We start from the raw sequence: 15,645 nt of genomic DNA, 5'->3' as shown, positions 1-15,645 counted from the left end.
AAGATATCACCAATGTGAAGGGACACCCTGGTTTTTATCGAAATTATATCCATTAAATCTGTAACATACGGGGGATTACAAACGCTAAAAGCTGCAATCCTTTTTCCCTACTTTGAAAACGGTTGCTAATGCAATGATTCAAACTGTAGTTAAAAAAGCTGCCATGAGCAGCCATGACAAATCAAAAATTTTTTTTTTTTTTTTGGAAATCATGGATGACACATTCTCTGAGCTAAAGAGAATGGCTTGATATAAGTACACAATTCAAAAATCCAGCATTTGTGATGGTATAGATGTGCATTTATAGCACATGGCATGGGTGACTTTCACATCTGTGAAGGCACCACTAATGCTGAAGAATACATACAGGTTTGAAGTAACATGCTGACATCCAAGGCATTGCCATTTTTCAGGCAAGCCAGTGCCTATCCACATTCTGTATGTAATACAACATCAATACATCAATGTCCCACAGTAAAAGAGAGATGTTAATCTAGTTCAGACCCACTGAAAACATTTGCCGCAATATGAAATAAAAGGAACTATAACAAACCCTAACCCTTGAACAGCTGAAATCCTACACTACACCAACTATAGCAATTGATCTCCTTAATTCTCTAATATTTACAGGATGTTGTTTATGGTTTAGGTGCATATTAGTGCTGGGAGAAAATCAATATCATGATTAATTGTACATTTTACCACGATTGCAATTAATGGACGATTATTTTGTTTTTGTATTTTTGACTCATAGTTCAGTGACGAGGCTTGTGCTGTAAATATGCTCCAGTATTAAAGCTAGGATATTTTTTCTAATGTTGCTGGGAGCTTTTACCTCTCCAGTTTTTTAGCACTGTTTATAATTTGTGCGGGATTTTGCTTTGGTTGCTGAAACTGTTTTTACACAGCGTTTACATTTGACTTCTGTTTGTTCAGTGTCGTCCTAATTATTGTCAAAACACAGCACGTCCAAGCCACAGACGCTGTGTCTTTCTTTGGTAAAATCTGCTCAAGTTACTTGATCTGCCTTTGTGTTTAGGTTGCTTCCATGTGGCAGATAAGGGTAGAATCACATGACTACAGCTTGGTAGAATGGTTTTAAAGGGACAGTACATGAAGACACAATGGGGACATAACAGAATACAAATAATCGATATAGACAAGATAATATCGATTAGAAGTTCTGAATGTCAATTTCGATTACTTTCGATTAATTGCCCAGCCCCAATGCATGTATGGTTTAAAGGATTTGCACAGCATTGCAATCTGTTTTTATTTAAGTTTTGCAAAGTGTTCCAACTTTTCAGGAAATGGGGTTTGTAATTTTACAAGACTGGAATCTAGGGCTGCATGATATTGGCAACATACCAAAATTGGAAAACTTGAAACATTTGGTGAAATCCAATAAAATCAAGATGATTAATATTAGTTAATGATCTTACTGACAGCAAGGTAATAGTACAAAAAACATTCCAGTAATTTAAATGCCCAAATTTATTGTATAACATAAATATATAAATTAGAAAAAAAATAGTTGGGCGAGAGGCACGGGTATAACTGTTTACATTTACTAAATTACTTTACATTTCAAATGCACTTTTAAATTGCTAAATAAAATATTATAATATGAATGATTTGGCTATATTTATTTATTTATTTAAAAAAAATTTTGCCTTCAATTTTTGGGGAAAAAATATACATGTGGCTCTATTAACTGTAAATTGCTTAGTATTATGATTATAGTTCTGTTGTAGTTAAATACAAGAGTGTTTTAGGGACACTGCATTGAAAAAATATATATCTTCATATATTCTGAGAATAAAGTAGGAATGATTCTGAAATTAAATCCTGAAAAAATTCAGAATAATTCTGAAATTAAAGTCAGAAAAAACTCTGAGAGTCTGAGGGAAAAAAAAGCTGAATATTTTGCTTCACTTATAACAAGACAGACACACCCCTTTGCAGTGTAACTGAGGGATGCAGTGTATTGCTATCATATAGATTGTATATATCATATACATGTGAATGAATGTCTGTATGTTTGAGTAAATGTATGTGCCCAAATATGGAATGGCACTCTATCCTGAGTCAAACCCTAGTACCTGATGCAGTCCTCCAGGCAGACGGTCGTTCTAGGTCGAGAGTACACTGTGTGCGTTTGGCTGCCGCTTCTCACCAATGTGTATGGATTGAATGTTGTGTTGATTGTAAAGCATCCTTGGGTCTCTAGAAAGGCTCTCTATAAGTATAACCTTATTTTGAAAATAAAATCAGAATCAGATTGTTATTGGTATTTGAATGCTGAATGGGTAGTTCAAGAGCCTATTTATTCAGAAGAGGGCATGTAGTTTCACAGGATACAGTAAAAATGATCATGAAAATGATGGATGCAGAGGAAGTGAAACTCCAGCGTGCCCACGAGGCTCCATCGCGGTACAGCTTATGGACTCATACAATAAACTACAGCCATATGCATTGCAGTCAGTGGCTGCATTGACATGTTTAGTTGTGATGTTATGAGGATGAAAGCATATAATAAACAATTTTTTTCACTTCAGAAGTAGAGAGACTGCTTCTTTCAAAACTCACTCTATGGCAAACAGACTGGGAGTTTGTCTAAATATTACAGCAGAAAATTATCCAAGCAATGTTTCTCTAAATATTCAGAATTAATTCTCAGAAGTTTTCCGACTTTAATCTCAGAATTATTCTGACTTTAAATTCTGAATTTACTTTATTCATTTTTAGAATGATTCCAACTATATTTTCAGAATTATTCTAAGATTTTAGGTTTAATACGCCATTGTACTTTTTGTCCAAAAAATTGCTACCATTATTGTCACTAAATAAGCCCCTAAATATAATAATATAATGATTCATTATAATAAAGATCAGCAGGTCATATTTCTTTTAGCACAATAAGGAACGCAGCCAGCTTTTGTTATAACTGTTATGGAGGTGCGTACAGGTGCATATTAATAAACTGATAAACCATCATCACAAGTGATGGAGACATGGTCTCACACACACACTAAACTTAATCCCCTCTAACTGGTTGGTCAATGTTTTTAAAGCCGCTTAAACAAGCCCCGTTCAGGATAATGGCCTTCATGTCTATCAGTCCATCTTTTCCGCTGACACGACCACACACTCCATCGATCAGACAGAAAAGGCGGTCTATAGTTAGCTTACACACACTCCCAAACAAGTACCCAATGGCTTTGCATGCACCATAAACATAAGGAAAACAATATTCCAACAACAGTACATTTGGGATCATAAAGAAACCCCATCCTATGTCTCCCAAACAGTTGCTTTGCATTTGTGATGTAGTGGAGGAATAAAGAAGAAACCATATATAAACAGGATATAGAAATGCTGCCGCCTTCTCTGGACCCAACTTCATTTAAAATGGACTGAGGGGAAGTGAAAAAGTGGGCTGTGGTCTGATAACCCGGCTTGTTATAAGCGCACAGTTCACAAGCCAGCATCCCTAATGGTATGGCGGAGCATTAGTGCACACGGAATGGGCAACTTCTGTGAAGGCAGCGTTAATGTTAAAAAATATATGCTTGTTTTGGAGCAATAGGCTGCCATCCAGACAACATCTTTTTCATGGAAACCCTTGCTAATTTTAGCAAGACAATTCTCAGTTCCCCAACGTTTACAGCATGTTGTTAAAGCGAGATATGATACAGGACTGTGGTAAACATAAGCCTTTGCCAACTTTTTTAAAGCATGTTGCTGGCCACTTTACAAAATAATGAAAATAAATAAATAAATGAATTATAATGTAAATTAATGTACAGAGATTTAATTCCAAGCAATAATGAACAATATCTACCGACCAGGGCAAGTGGCCTTTTCAAATGATTTCACAAAACTGAACATATAACATTTTGTTCTGACAGCAAAACTGCATGTAAATACAAGTATTTACATGTTGAGACAGATTCAGTGCAGCACATTTTTGGACTGGTGTAGAAGCTCAGTGGATGTTTCACATATTTGCCCTCATCTCTATAAAATGAAAGACTCCTAAAACAGCGCAGTAGCTGAGCGGAGAGGGCACCGTTTTGGCCACAGCCTCAAACACAATGGAAGCAGTTTAGAACTGTAACAGTTATGTCACAAAAGGGTTCCGGCGTTGCCCTGTGTTCCGTTGCCACGCCAACACAACTTCCCGTTGCCAAGCCAACAAAACCTTGCAGTGATGCTGAGGAAGATTTGAAAGACTTTCTCACTCTCTCTTCCTTAATCCCTCTGGTGCCTGTCAATCAAAGGCGAGCGTGACTGGCAGCTGCGCCGACCCCACTGAGCAAGGGTAAAGCAAATCTGTCACCTTACATTAATAAGCAAAGGAGAGTCAGAAGGCAGGGACACATCATCAAAGATTTCAGGCTAGCTGACGAGTTCTACCCTCTCACAGAGACACACACACACACACGCACACACACACACACACACACACACACACACACACACACACACACACACACACACACACACACACACACACACACACAGCTGCCGTCCCTCAGAATGAGTTCATTAGTTCTGTGGAACACAGCTCTGAGAAAGAGAACAAGGGAGGAGAGGACAGTACACTACCCCCCCAACCTTTCTCCTCTCTCTCTCTCTCCTCTCTCTCTCTCCCTAGTTAACCCACTTAGTTGCGATGTCTGGACAAGAATATGGGCACATTACTCAAGCCTGAAAGAAGGTGGCACAACTCAGAGAAAATTGAGGGAACCCCTGCAGAAGAAGACAGCATGGCATTGGCTACTTCTCTCTCTCTTTCTCACCCACACACACAAATGCACACACACACACTCATGCCCACATATTCATGTAGTGAAGCAACGAACAGTATTCCCAGATGAACAGAAGACAACCCATGGCACTGTGTTAAAAAGACGGGCTGAAGAAGAAAAATAGAGACAGACAGAGAGTAAAAGTAATCCCTCAAATTGAATGGGGCCCTGCTCTGATTGAGGGTTTGAAAACTGCACAATTATGGTGTGGAGCACAAATAGCAAGAGGGGGTAGAGCAGCAACAGTGACACAGTGAGGTGAAGGTGGGGCTGTAATTATGAGCCATCCTGCTTATAAGTCTTATGCTAAACAGGGACAAGTGAGAAAGGGGCACCTAGGCTGTGGGAGCTGCTCTGAGGAATTCTGATGCAGCCTAAGCACTCTTGTTCATCCACCTCTTCCAGTGTCGGACAAAGAGAGACCCATTGGCTACTGTACCCCAACAATGCACTGAGCTCCAGCATCTGCAGTGACCTCTGTTCTCTCTACCAGGGAGCTGCCTTCAGGGCTAACTGCGCTATCCGCTGGTGACCTGCCGCTGGAGCTAATCGCGCTCTCCTTGTGCGCGCTCTACTGTATGCTGCCAGGGCCAGGGCCTAGTAGTCCGTGAGGCTCTCGAAGTCACTTCCTTCTTCTAATTGCCTCTGTCTTCCTCCTCCGCCTTCCCATCAGGGTGAAATGCAGAGAGATACTTTAGAGCAGGGAAGAAAGACATAGACAAATTCTCCTTCACTGAAAACAAGGCCCTTGAATGTGGGGTCAACAATCAAAAAGCACAGCCTACTTTTGATGGAATAGTCGTAAAAACTTCATTATTGCTCTCTCAGAAGCTGTTTCCTAGTGCACCTAGTGGGGAATGCCATTTGGGAGTAGTGTCTGGAAACTCGGTGGACAATTTCCAGTGCACTCAAACAATCCCACAATGCACAGCAAACTGTAGTGTACAACCCTGTAAACTAGCTGACATTAGTGGCTAGCGGATACCCATAATGCATTGTGCTGTTTGGCAAAAACTCATATGATGTCCGAACTTGTTCGCTACACTCCAGAATTCATTTCCCAGAAATAGTGATCTGTATAGAGAGTAAAATAGGGAATAGTGAATACAGAGCCATTTTAGACACAGGGAGAGTCATTGTGAATTTGATATTGGCCACATATTCAGCTTTTTCAGAGTTTTCAGGGACTTGGAGAAAAGAATTTGTTGTTTAGTGATAAAAATCACTAGTATCAATACACCATCAAGCATGAGTCTGAAAATATTTATAAACCAATATAATTTAGGCTTTACTTAAAATGTAAGGTGGAGGAGAGTGAAAAAAGGGGGTTTTAGACAACAGAAAGCAAGAGAGAAAGGAGTCAGACGAGGATAAGCGCAAGAGACAGAAATACAGAGGATGTAAGAAGGATATACTGTTGATAGATAGGTAGGTAGATGGATAGATCAAAGTTTAGAAAGAAAGAGAATCAGGGAGTAAAGAAGAGTAAAAAAAGGTATACTCTAAGACTCCTTTCTTACCTTGAACATTGCCAGCCCAACTATCATCTTCTCTCCTCAACTCTGGCATGATGGTGTGAGCTGGGTCTCCTCTCTTCCTCTCATAGCCTCTGATGGAGGGATTACTGATTGATGAAGCAATGCAAGGGGATCCAATGTAGAAAGAAGGAAGGACTGGTGCTAAGAATGTGTGCTAGATAAAGACTGAAGAAGCCTGGCCTTACTGTAGATCCAGATGGGGGTTTGAGCACAGCAGATGAACTGAGTCCAGTAATTAAGGAAGCAAAATAGTCCAAAAGCTATGACTCACCAAATCATAAATTAAAACTAAATAATGACAACACAGACTGGGAATGGGGAGGTTTTGAGAGTTTGAGTCAAAACATGTAAGCACAATGCAGTTCGCACCTGAGGCTTATGTCTCTATAGACATCTCTTGCTGAACAAAAACCCAGAAAGGTCAAAAAAAGGTCATTTTAGGTTTAGCTGGTGGGCACTTCAAGCCACTGGTTCAATCTCCATTCAATATTAATTAAAAAAAAAAAACTTAAGAAAACGAGGTTTCCTCAGCTCCTTGATTTACGATGTTCATCAGTTGCATGTAGTTTTGTCAGTAATATCCACCTCAACTTTCCTTCATCTTCTTATCACGTCACTATAGAAAAGGCAGGAGAAATACCAACCGTTACATATTATAACAAAAAGGGTCTTTTTTTCCTGAGGTGTGCACACCACTTGAACTAAAATGCTGTACCAACTTGTGATTTCAGTGAGTTTCATGTTTGTCCTCTGTAATACAGGCCAAAAGTATATTTTCCAGATATTAAGGGAAAACCCAGTGTAACCCATTAATATCCGTGTCTGGAAAGTTAAATTGTGAGTTCAGCTGAAGCACAGATCTGAAGAAATCAGTAGAAATGGAAAGAATTTTTCTTTAACTGATCTAACACATCTAAAAGTTTATTTTTAATCATTGTATTTATCGTTAGATTGAGCGGATAGACCTATGGGACACTATACAAATCTTTAGCATGTTAAACCTGGGTTACCCAAAGTTTACGTGTCAATTTCAATGTGTTTGTGGTAGGCCATGTTTAAAAGAGGTTTAGCCTACACCTCATGTGTCCTGTATTACCATGTTCCAAAATGTTTGAAACCATCTAATATTAATTCTACCACTCACAGCTCTTAAGTTTGAGAACTATTTGGATGGATTAAGATATTAATGGGCCAACAGCAAATAGGAGGCCCTTGTGTAGCTGCTTGCTTTGTCTGTTTTTTAATGAGCTAAATGTAATACTGTGTAGATATTGGCTTAAAAAGGCTGGTATTGTGTTGGGAATAAACCAATGCTTTTTTTGTTCAGTAGTGGTCATCAGTAACGTCATTCTGTATTGGACTGGAAGTTCAATGTACAGTCCATTGATAAGTCAGCTCTCCAAACCAACAGAGACCGCACACACATACACACAAAAATGAGTGATAACATATCTTCCTGTGTTACTTACCATTCTAACCATTTCTGCAGTGTCTCATTAATGTCTGGGTGATGTTGGAAAGACTGGACAAACGGCACAGAAGGCACAGAGAAAATACAAGAAATGCAAGAGGGTCTCCCCTGACGTGTCCGTCTAGTCGAAGCACAGGTTTTAAAAAATACATGAGAAGTCCTTGAAATTCAAGAAAGATGCTAGTAGGAACAAGGAACTGTAATAGTACCCTACATATATCTGGGAAATACAAATGGCATGACATGTAGGAATGAGACCAAAAAATGGCATAAAAGAACTGTAAACAAGGAAACCAGAATGGGATGAATACACACAAAAAAAATTAACAAACTGGAAAGTGACTGAGAAAGAAATAAGGATTAAATGGAGTGATCCTCATTAGTACTGGGCGATACTGATCAAGTTCTATACACTACAATATTAGACTATATATTAGTTTATGTTAATGAAGTTAATGGAATAGTATTTCTTGAATAATTTTAAACCATGATAAAAAAAATAATGGCAATCCTACACCATGTTATAAATATTAACCAGAGAGAATCCACCTTAACAGAAGGGAATCATACTGTTTATTACGTATATATGTCTACAGGGTCCTGTCAATTACATAAATGGCTGATAATGGGATACCGCAAGAAACACAAATCATTTTCAAGAATTAAAACAAAGAGTAAATAAAAAATCTTCGGAATTTTATAATAAGTATTTTATAAAAAGTAAACTAGTTGGCATCACTTTTAGAAAACAGAATGCTGTCCAGGATATAATATCACCCAAGATATTGTTAATATGTAATATATCACCCAACACTAATTCTGATATTAATGCTTACTCCTTGGTTAAGATTCACCATTGGTGCTTTAGTCCTTAACAATAGTCTATTTAACAGGACCGGCTGGAAAATCTTCATATTTACTACATACATTTACCTTTCCTCATCAGTTTCAGTGTTGTGTTACCCAAGAACTCAAGGAATGTACATGTAATATTACGTAAATTAGTTTGAAAGGATAGAAGTAAAATACTTGTGAATTAATTAGTGAAAGGATAAAGAAAGTTGTCTTTTTTTTTGTTTTGTTTTAATTCTCGATTGGGTTTTGTTCCCTTGCCGTCTGGGACACAGCGCCTTCACACGTCAGCTGATCAGGGGGACCCGCGAGAGATGGAGCAAGGGGGGAGGGGGAGGAGAACAGGAGAGGGGGATGATGAGGAGGCCTGAAAAAGTGCGAGCTCGCCTCCCAGGTGGTAGACGAGGCGGAGGTGGTGGAGGGAGAGAAAATAAATATGAAGGAGTGACACATGAAAATTAAACACTCAATAAACAGGGATCTATAACGTATAGCAGCCAAAGCCAGCTGTGAAGTGTGAGGGGGTAAGAGGAAAATAAAGGAAAAGGGAAAACACAGTTCAGTACACTGTGTGATCAGCAGATACCAGGAGAAACTTCATGCTAGTTCAATCATTCATTGGAGCCACTGAATATTAGAGCAAATCGAAGACAAGGGATTGAGTATGAGCGCTGACAAGAGTTACACAAATACGGCTAAATAAATTCATGAAGCAATTTGAATTTGGTGTTTTAGAGACAACCCCTACATAAATGAAGGCACTGTTTGTTGCATCACAGCTGCATAACACCTCTAGCAAATAAGAGCAGACCATAATTTCTGCTTCTAGAGGTCTGTTGAATCAAAAAACATACTGCTTCACACTGCAGTAGCACTAAATGCCTTCACTTTATTGGGTGTGGTGTTGCATGTATATAGGCCCAATCCAGAGACTTAAGATGAATTCACAGAGAGACACAAATGACACGGCTTCTAGGCAAATATATGCATGCCTTTGTGTACGTGTGCATTTCAGGAGAAACTTTGGACTGTAGACCCTTTGACTCTAACTACAGAGAATAAATGAAGGGAGATAGGGGACTGATAGTGGACAGAGGATGGAGGTATGGCACACTTTGTTTAGCGCGTGCGGTGAGTGCAGGGTGCGTGTCTAGGTGTGTTCCGTGTACACGTGAAGAAAGAGTGACGCACAGGTACACACACACACACACCCACGCACACAGACAAAACAGGTTGGACAGACACTAAACAAGTCTTTGAAACCTACCTAGAGGAACTTTAAAGCGTCCAGCAAAAAAAGGAATGAGGTGGGGAAAAGAAAGGGGAGGGCAGGCATTGGAGGAGCGAGGCAAGGAAAAGGAAAAGGAAAGGAGGAAGAAAAGATAGGGATGGAAGGACTAAAAAAAGAGGAATGTGTTCTTTTGTGTTCTTTTCGTAATTGTGTCCAACTTTTCATTCAGTAAGTGCTGGAGCGTTTTCGGAGGAGACGGGTACGGACTGGAGAGCGTGGGAGAGAGAAAGGGGGTTGGTCCGAGAAGACGGTGGAAAGAGGGTACGGAGGATGGAGGGGTGAAGTTGGAGTGAAAAAAACAAGGAAAAAAGAGAAGCCCCTCTCTTCCCTTTCCTTCCTCTCTCCAGCGCAGGTCATAGGTAGGCGAAATTGTATACCAGGTAGATGGAGAAATAGATGAGCAGGCAGATGATGGAGAGAGCAAACAGGTGGAAAGATGAGGCACCCGCCAGCACCACGATGAGAAAGAAGAAAAAAATGAAACGAAAGAAAAAAACGAATACTCCAGCGCCTTCCGTCTTCTCTCTTGTTCCCTGCTCCTCTCCTCTCCTTTGGTGGGGTGGCTGATGTTTATAATTTTTTTTCTCTCTCAGTTCACATTCCAGTTCCCATCATCCTTTGAATTGCTCTCTTGCTTGCTTTCTTTATTCCTGCTTTTTTGTTGTTTTTGTTTTTTCTCCCACCCTCTTTTGCCTTGTTAAAACAAAATCCTCCGTTGTAGAGTAGGAAAAATAGCCCTTTTCCATAAACAGTATGTGAGGCAGGGGACAACTGGAGGAAGAGGTGCTAGCGGTTGCGGTGTCTGCCTGTGAATGCCACAACAAGAGTATCTCTCTCTCTCTCTCTCTCTCTCTCTCTCTCTCACACACACACACACACACACACATACACCCTCCCATCACCCGTAAAAATGCAATAGAATCAGAGTGAAAGAGAGAGTAAGGGGTCCCTCTGCAGGTTTAAAATGAGACTGAGAAAAGTGGTGTGTTGGAAAAAAAGGTTTCAATCACATGCAGTGTGCTCCATCCCCTGGCTGAAAATGAGCTTTTACTCCACAAACCTCCAGACACTCATTTAACTGTAGTTTTGACTGAATTCATGATTAAACTGACTCCATACTGAGTTACAGGGAATTATTAACCATTTACATCTTAACTCTAGTTATTAATATTGCTGTCAAGCAACAATTACAAGCAAAACAAAGTAAAATGTATGTATTTATGCTTGAAAATAGTCACTGGACATTTGAGGGAATGGACATGTTTATGACACATCTTTTGGTTGTTTTTATATTTTATTTTATGCGTTAACTTTTTATTAAACTTGTGATGAGCTGAGTTCATGCTACTATCATTTTAAATATGTTCGATTAGAACAGTGTTGTTTGTTGAGTGAATGTGTTTTAAAAGAAGAATGTTGCCAACTAAGTAACTCAATGGTGGCAATAAAATAAAAGGACACGCACTTTCAGCACATCAACAGGACTTATCAGTGCTTTTTTTACTTATTTAAGCCTTATTTAGTAACTATTATGTAAGTTGAAGATGGGACAGTGAATAAGGTAAGGGTTTAAACTCTCACACTATCAAGGAAACCCACGCGGACACAGAGAGAACACACCACACTCCTCACAGTCACCTGGAGGAAACCCACGCAGACACAGGGAGAACACACCACACTCCTCACAGACAGTCACCCGGAGGAAACCCACGAGGACACGGGGAGAACACACCACACTCCTCACAGACAGTCACCCGGAGGAAACCCATGAGGACACGGGGAGAACACACCACACTCCTCACAGACAGTCACCCGGAGCAGGAATCAAACCCACAACCTCCAGGTCCCTGGAGCTGTGTGACTGCAACATCTACCTGCAGCACCACTGTGCCGCCCTCAGAACAAACATGTCTGACTAAACAGAGTTCTGAAATAACTATGCAGATAGCATAATAGCAAGCTCAAGGGTCCTGGGTTTGTGGGTTCAAAAATCATCTCGGGTCACTATCTGTCAAGTGTTTGGTGTGTTCTCCCTGTGTCTGACTGGGTTTTATCAGGGTGCTTCAGTTTACATCCACAGCACAAAGAAATGTGGATGCTAGTATGTGGATTGGCTGTATGACAGCATCCATATGTGACATTGTGTGAGTGAATGTGCATGTGTGTGTGTGTGTGTGTGTGTGTGTGTTTGAGTGACTACATGAGTGTGTGATGTGGGTGATGAGGGTGGTGTGTTCTCCCTGTGTCTGCGTGGGTTTCCTCTGGGTGACTGTCTGTGAGGAGTGTGGTGTGTTCTCCCTGTGTCTGCGTGGGTTTCCTCCGGGTGCTCCGGTTTCCTCCCACAGTCCAAAAACACACGTTGGTAGGTGGATTGGCGACTCAAAAGTGTCCGTAGGTGTGAGTGTGTGAGTGAATGAATGTGTGTGTGTGTCTGTGTTGCCCTGTGAAGGACTGGCGCCCCCTCCAGGGTGTATTCCCGCCTTGCGCCCAATGATTCCAGGTAGGCTCTGGACCCACCGCGACCCTGACTTGGATAAGGGTTACAGATAATGAATGAATGAATGAATGTTTAATGCAAAGTGTGGGTTGTTAACAGTAACAGTGAGGGTTTTAAAAGTCCAAATACTCGTTAAATACATAAAAAAATATCTTTCCTCTACTTCCTCTAATTCGTTTTTCGTGGGTGGTCTTGGAACACATCCCCCGCAAAAAAACAGGGATTACTGTAATCAGAAAAAGCAAAAGTCAATATTACCCATGTATCCTCAGTATCCTCTTCTCTTTTCATGATTTTCATCATTTGGAGATCTCTTTGCTGTTTTTCTGCTATAAGCAGAAAGAGAAGAAGCCTAGCATATTTGACAGAGCTACTTTATTTTTCACTCGTTTATAGACACTAGGGTTTCGTAAACACGTTTGTAAGCAAACTGGACTACTAGCAAATGGTGAGGAAACATCTTCTGAAATGTATAAATTCCTTTTATAAAGGCCTTTAAGAATGACCTGTTGAGTTGAATTGGATGTGTCCTCAACAGTTCTATAAACCATTCCTCCAGGACTGGAGATCAGAGTCCTGATAAAAGGCTTGTACAATTTAATATGTTTTAAAGCCTTGGAAAAACATGTGTTGTTTGTAACCAGATTGACTGAATGCTACAATATTTCTACACTGTACATTTCAAGGCTCAAATTTAAGCCTTGACGTAAGTTTTAGGGTCAAATATGTTCTGTTCTCTTGTACCTAGTATTCATTTGCTTATTTCTCTTGGACGCTCTCTCTCTCACTGGTCCTGGTCTGATCTCATCTTCATCTTCTTTTGATCCGTCCTTTCTTGGCACCCATCTTTCTCTCTTGTCTTAGGTCAGACAGTCTGCCTCGTCCAGTCATCTGCTTACCTTCTGAGAAAGGAAAAGACAGGAGATGGAGTTATGGGGAGATGAAGAAATATGGGACTCTGTTTTCAACATATTACCAAATTTGCAATAATAAGCAGAAACCCACTGAGTTTTAGTTTGTTGGACTTTTCTTCCTGATACACTGGATTTTTGCAATCACTGAACAGAGCTAAATATCATTAATAGTATGCATCCTGAATATGTCATAAATATGTACTTTGCTGTACATCTTGTCGAAATTTAATTCTGTTTCCCAGCTCTTAAAAATGTAAAGAATATACAAGCGAGCATATGCATAATCCTACTGACACCTAGTGGCAAAAAATGAGTATAGCAGAATAACAATCAGTATTTAGAAAGATCAATTAGCTCTTCTGGGATCATGGTGCTCAAATCAAAGGTCAACTGGGTACAAAAAGAACACATTAAACTGTAATATACAAACTGTACTTACTGCTCTGTTTTGAACTGAAGATTTTAACTGTTCAGACTGGTAAATTCAATTATACATTGCTTTCATGTCTTTAGTTTTCACGTATATTTTGTTGCAGATGAAATTGGTTCTCTTGTCTGCCCTGAAATATACAGTCCCTTAAAAATAAAGAAAAGTTATGTGGACATCAGGTTCATGGTCTTCCTCGCTAATTTTCCCAATAAGAAACATATTTGTTCAGTTTTTATTACACATTAAAAATCAACAAATGCTGTGGCTGAATATGAACATCCACAAAATAAATGCTAAGGCAAGATCTGTTCAATAAAACCCATCCCCCTAAAAACATGATTATATGATGTGCAAAGCTTTATGAAAAAGAAAAAGTCTGATGATACCAGAAAAAATGTTAATAAATCAAAATAAAGTCATCATCGCTTCCCCCACATAAAAAAATATATATATACAGATACAAGAAATTATTATGAAGAGAAGATCAGGTTTATCCAAATAATGCTTAGCATCACAGTGACTAATATACTGATGTTCACCCTACCGTACAAAAGCTAACGTTAACAGTACTAACCCAGTAAACAAGGAACGTCCCTGGACGTTCAAAATAAGTCTAAAAGTAGTCAAGGACATATTTTAAACGTCAATGGACGTCCAAAATCTATCTTAATAAGTTAGTTAAGTGGTGACCAATCGATAACGTAAATGGACGTCCAAAATACGTCTAATAGTCGTCTTATCAATGTCTGTGTTTGGACGTCTTTTCAACTTTCATTTTAAACCTTGAGAGAACGTTGATTAGACGGCAGTCATTACGTTATTTCAACGTTGAATCAACGGCTAAATGTTTACTGGGAAACGGTCACACTACATAACTATAATATTCAGGGCTTCACTTATTATGTAAATATTTGTAAGCTACATACAAGACAAATATTTACGTTATATATACGGTGACCAGATGTCCTCTTTTACCCGGGCATGTCCTCTTTTTAAGACTTAAAAAAAATGTCCGGGCGGAATTTCACAAACGTCCGGCATTTTGTTTTTCTAGAGCTTACATAGAACTTCGAGAAGCGTTTCGTTCACAAACTAGTCCCGCCCTCCCCTACTCCCATTGGTTCGCTTGAGTGAGAAGGGGGCGCGGTGAAGTGGCCTAAAATCTTCTGATTGGACGGTCTGAATGTAGCGCTACCGTTATTGGTCGATAACATTCTCTGTAAACATTTAATTGGTCAGTCTGCACGTCAGTAGTCGTCCACCCCACACCCCCCACCCGGAAACGTGTCCTCTTTTTCACTATCTCAGATCTGGTCACCCTACGTTATATAGTTCAAAGCTCAAGGTTTTGTGTTTTCACGAAGCTGTAATTACCCTTAATAACTTCACCTCATAAAACGTCTGTCCCACCATGGTACATGCTACACCACGGGCCAAAACCGTCTAGTAAACGTTCGTCTGGACATATGAAAACATTAACTAACTAGTGATAGCTAGCTGACAACCTGTTTCCCTGACAACGGCCGACGTCGCTGTGGTTGTCTGGCTAGCTAATGCTGGAAATAAAATTCTCGTGCGTTCACCCCTAAGAATTCCCCATTTCTTCCTTGAGCTATTTCTATTGTAATATTATTTACACGTTATACTATTTCTAAACGAAAAGAGTATGTAAAATATATGTCTGACAACAGTTATAATTTACTTATAGCTAAAAAGTAAAAGACGTTTTAAATATTCAGTCACAGCCCACGACAAATATTCAAGACGTTGTGAAAAGCAGTAAAAACGCAAAATATGTGTGACTAAAGCAGAATGTTTTTATTTAATACATTGTGAAA

The 15,645-nt window shown here is 39.6% G+C and overlaps 1 protein-coding gene across 3 annotated transcripts in view; it reads right to left on the bottom strand.

Annotated features, from left to right (window-relative positions):
- The window catches only part of grin2bb (glutamate receptor, ionotropic, N-methyl D-aspartate 2B, genome duplicate b), a 128,558-nt gene extending 113,694 nt beyond the window's left edge, over positions 1–14,864 (bottom strand). The window contains exons 1-4 of one of the 3 annotated variants that reach the window (XM_066661219.1): positions 14,749–14,864; positions 13,817–13,953; positions 13,208–13,365; positions 6,335–6,968 (exon numbers count right to left, since the gene is read on the bottom strand). In XM_066661219.1, the coding sequence (XP_066517316.1) occupies positions 6,335–6,361 (27 nt within the window). In that variant the 5' untranslated portion in view covers positions 6,362–6,968; positions 13,208–13,365; positions 13,817–13,953; positions 14,749–14,864. Of the gene's footprint in view, positions 1–6,334; positions 6,969–7,821; positions 8,047–9,942; positions 10,755–13,207; positions 13,366–13,816; positions 13,954–14,748 lie in introns of those variants that run through there. The other 2 variants (XM_066661221.1, XM_066661220.1) reach the window with 2 other exon arrangements.
- Between the last annotated feature and the right edge of the window lie 781 nt (positions 14,865–15,645).

This window comes from Hoplias malabaricus, chromosome 2, assembly GCF_029633855.1.
Source record: "Hoplias malabaricus isolate fHopMal1 chromosome 2, fHopMal1.hap1, whole genome shotgun sequence".
NCBI classification, from domain to species: Eukaryota; Metazoa; Chordata; class Actinopteri; order Characiformes; family Erythrinidae; genus Hoplias; species Hoplias malabaricus.
This window is presented reverse-complemented; position numbering and strand designations above follow the sequence as displayed.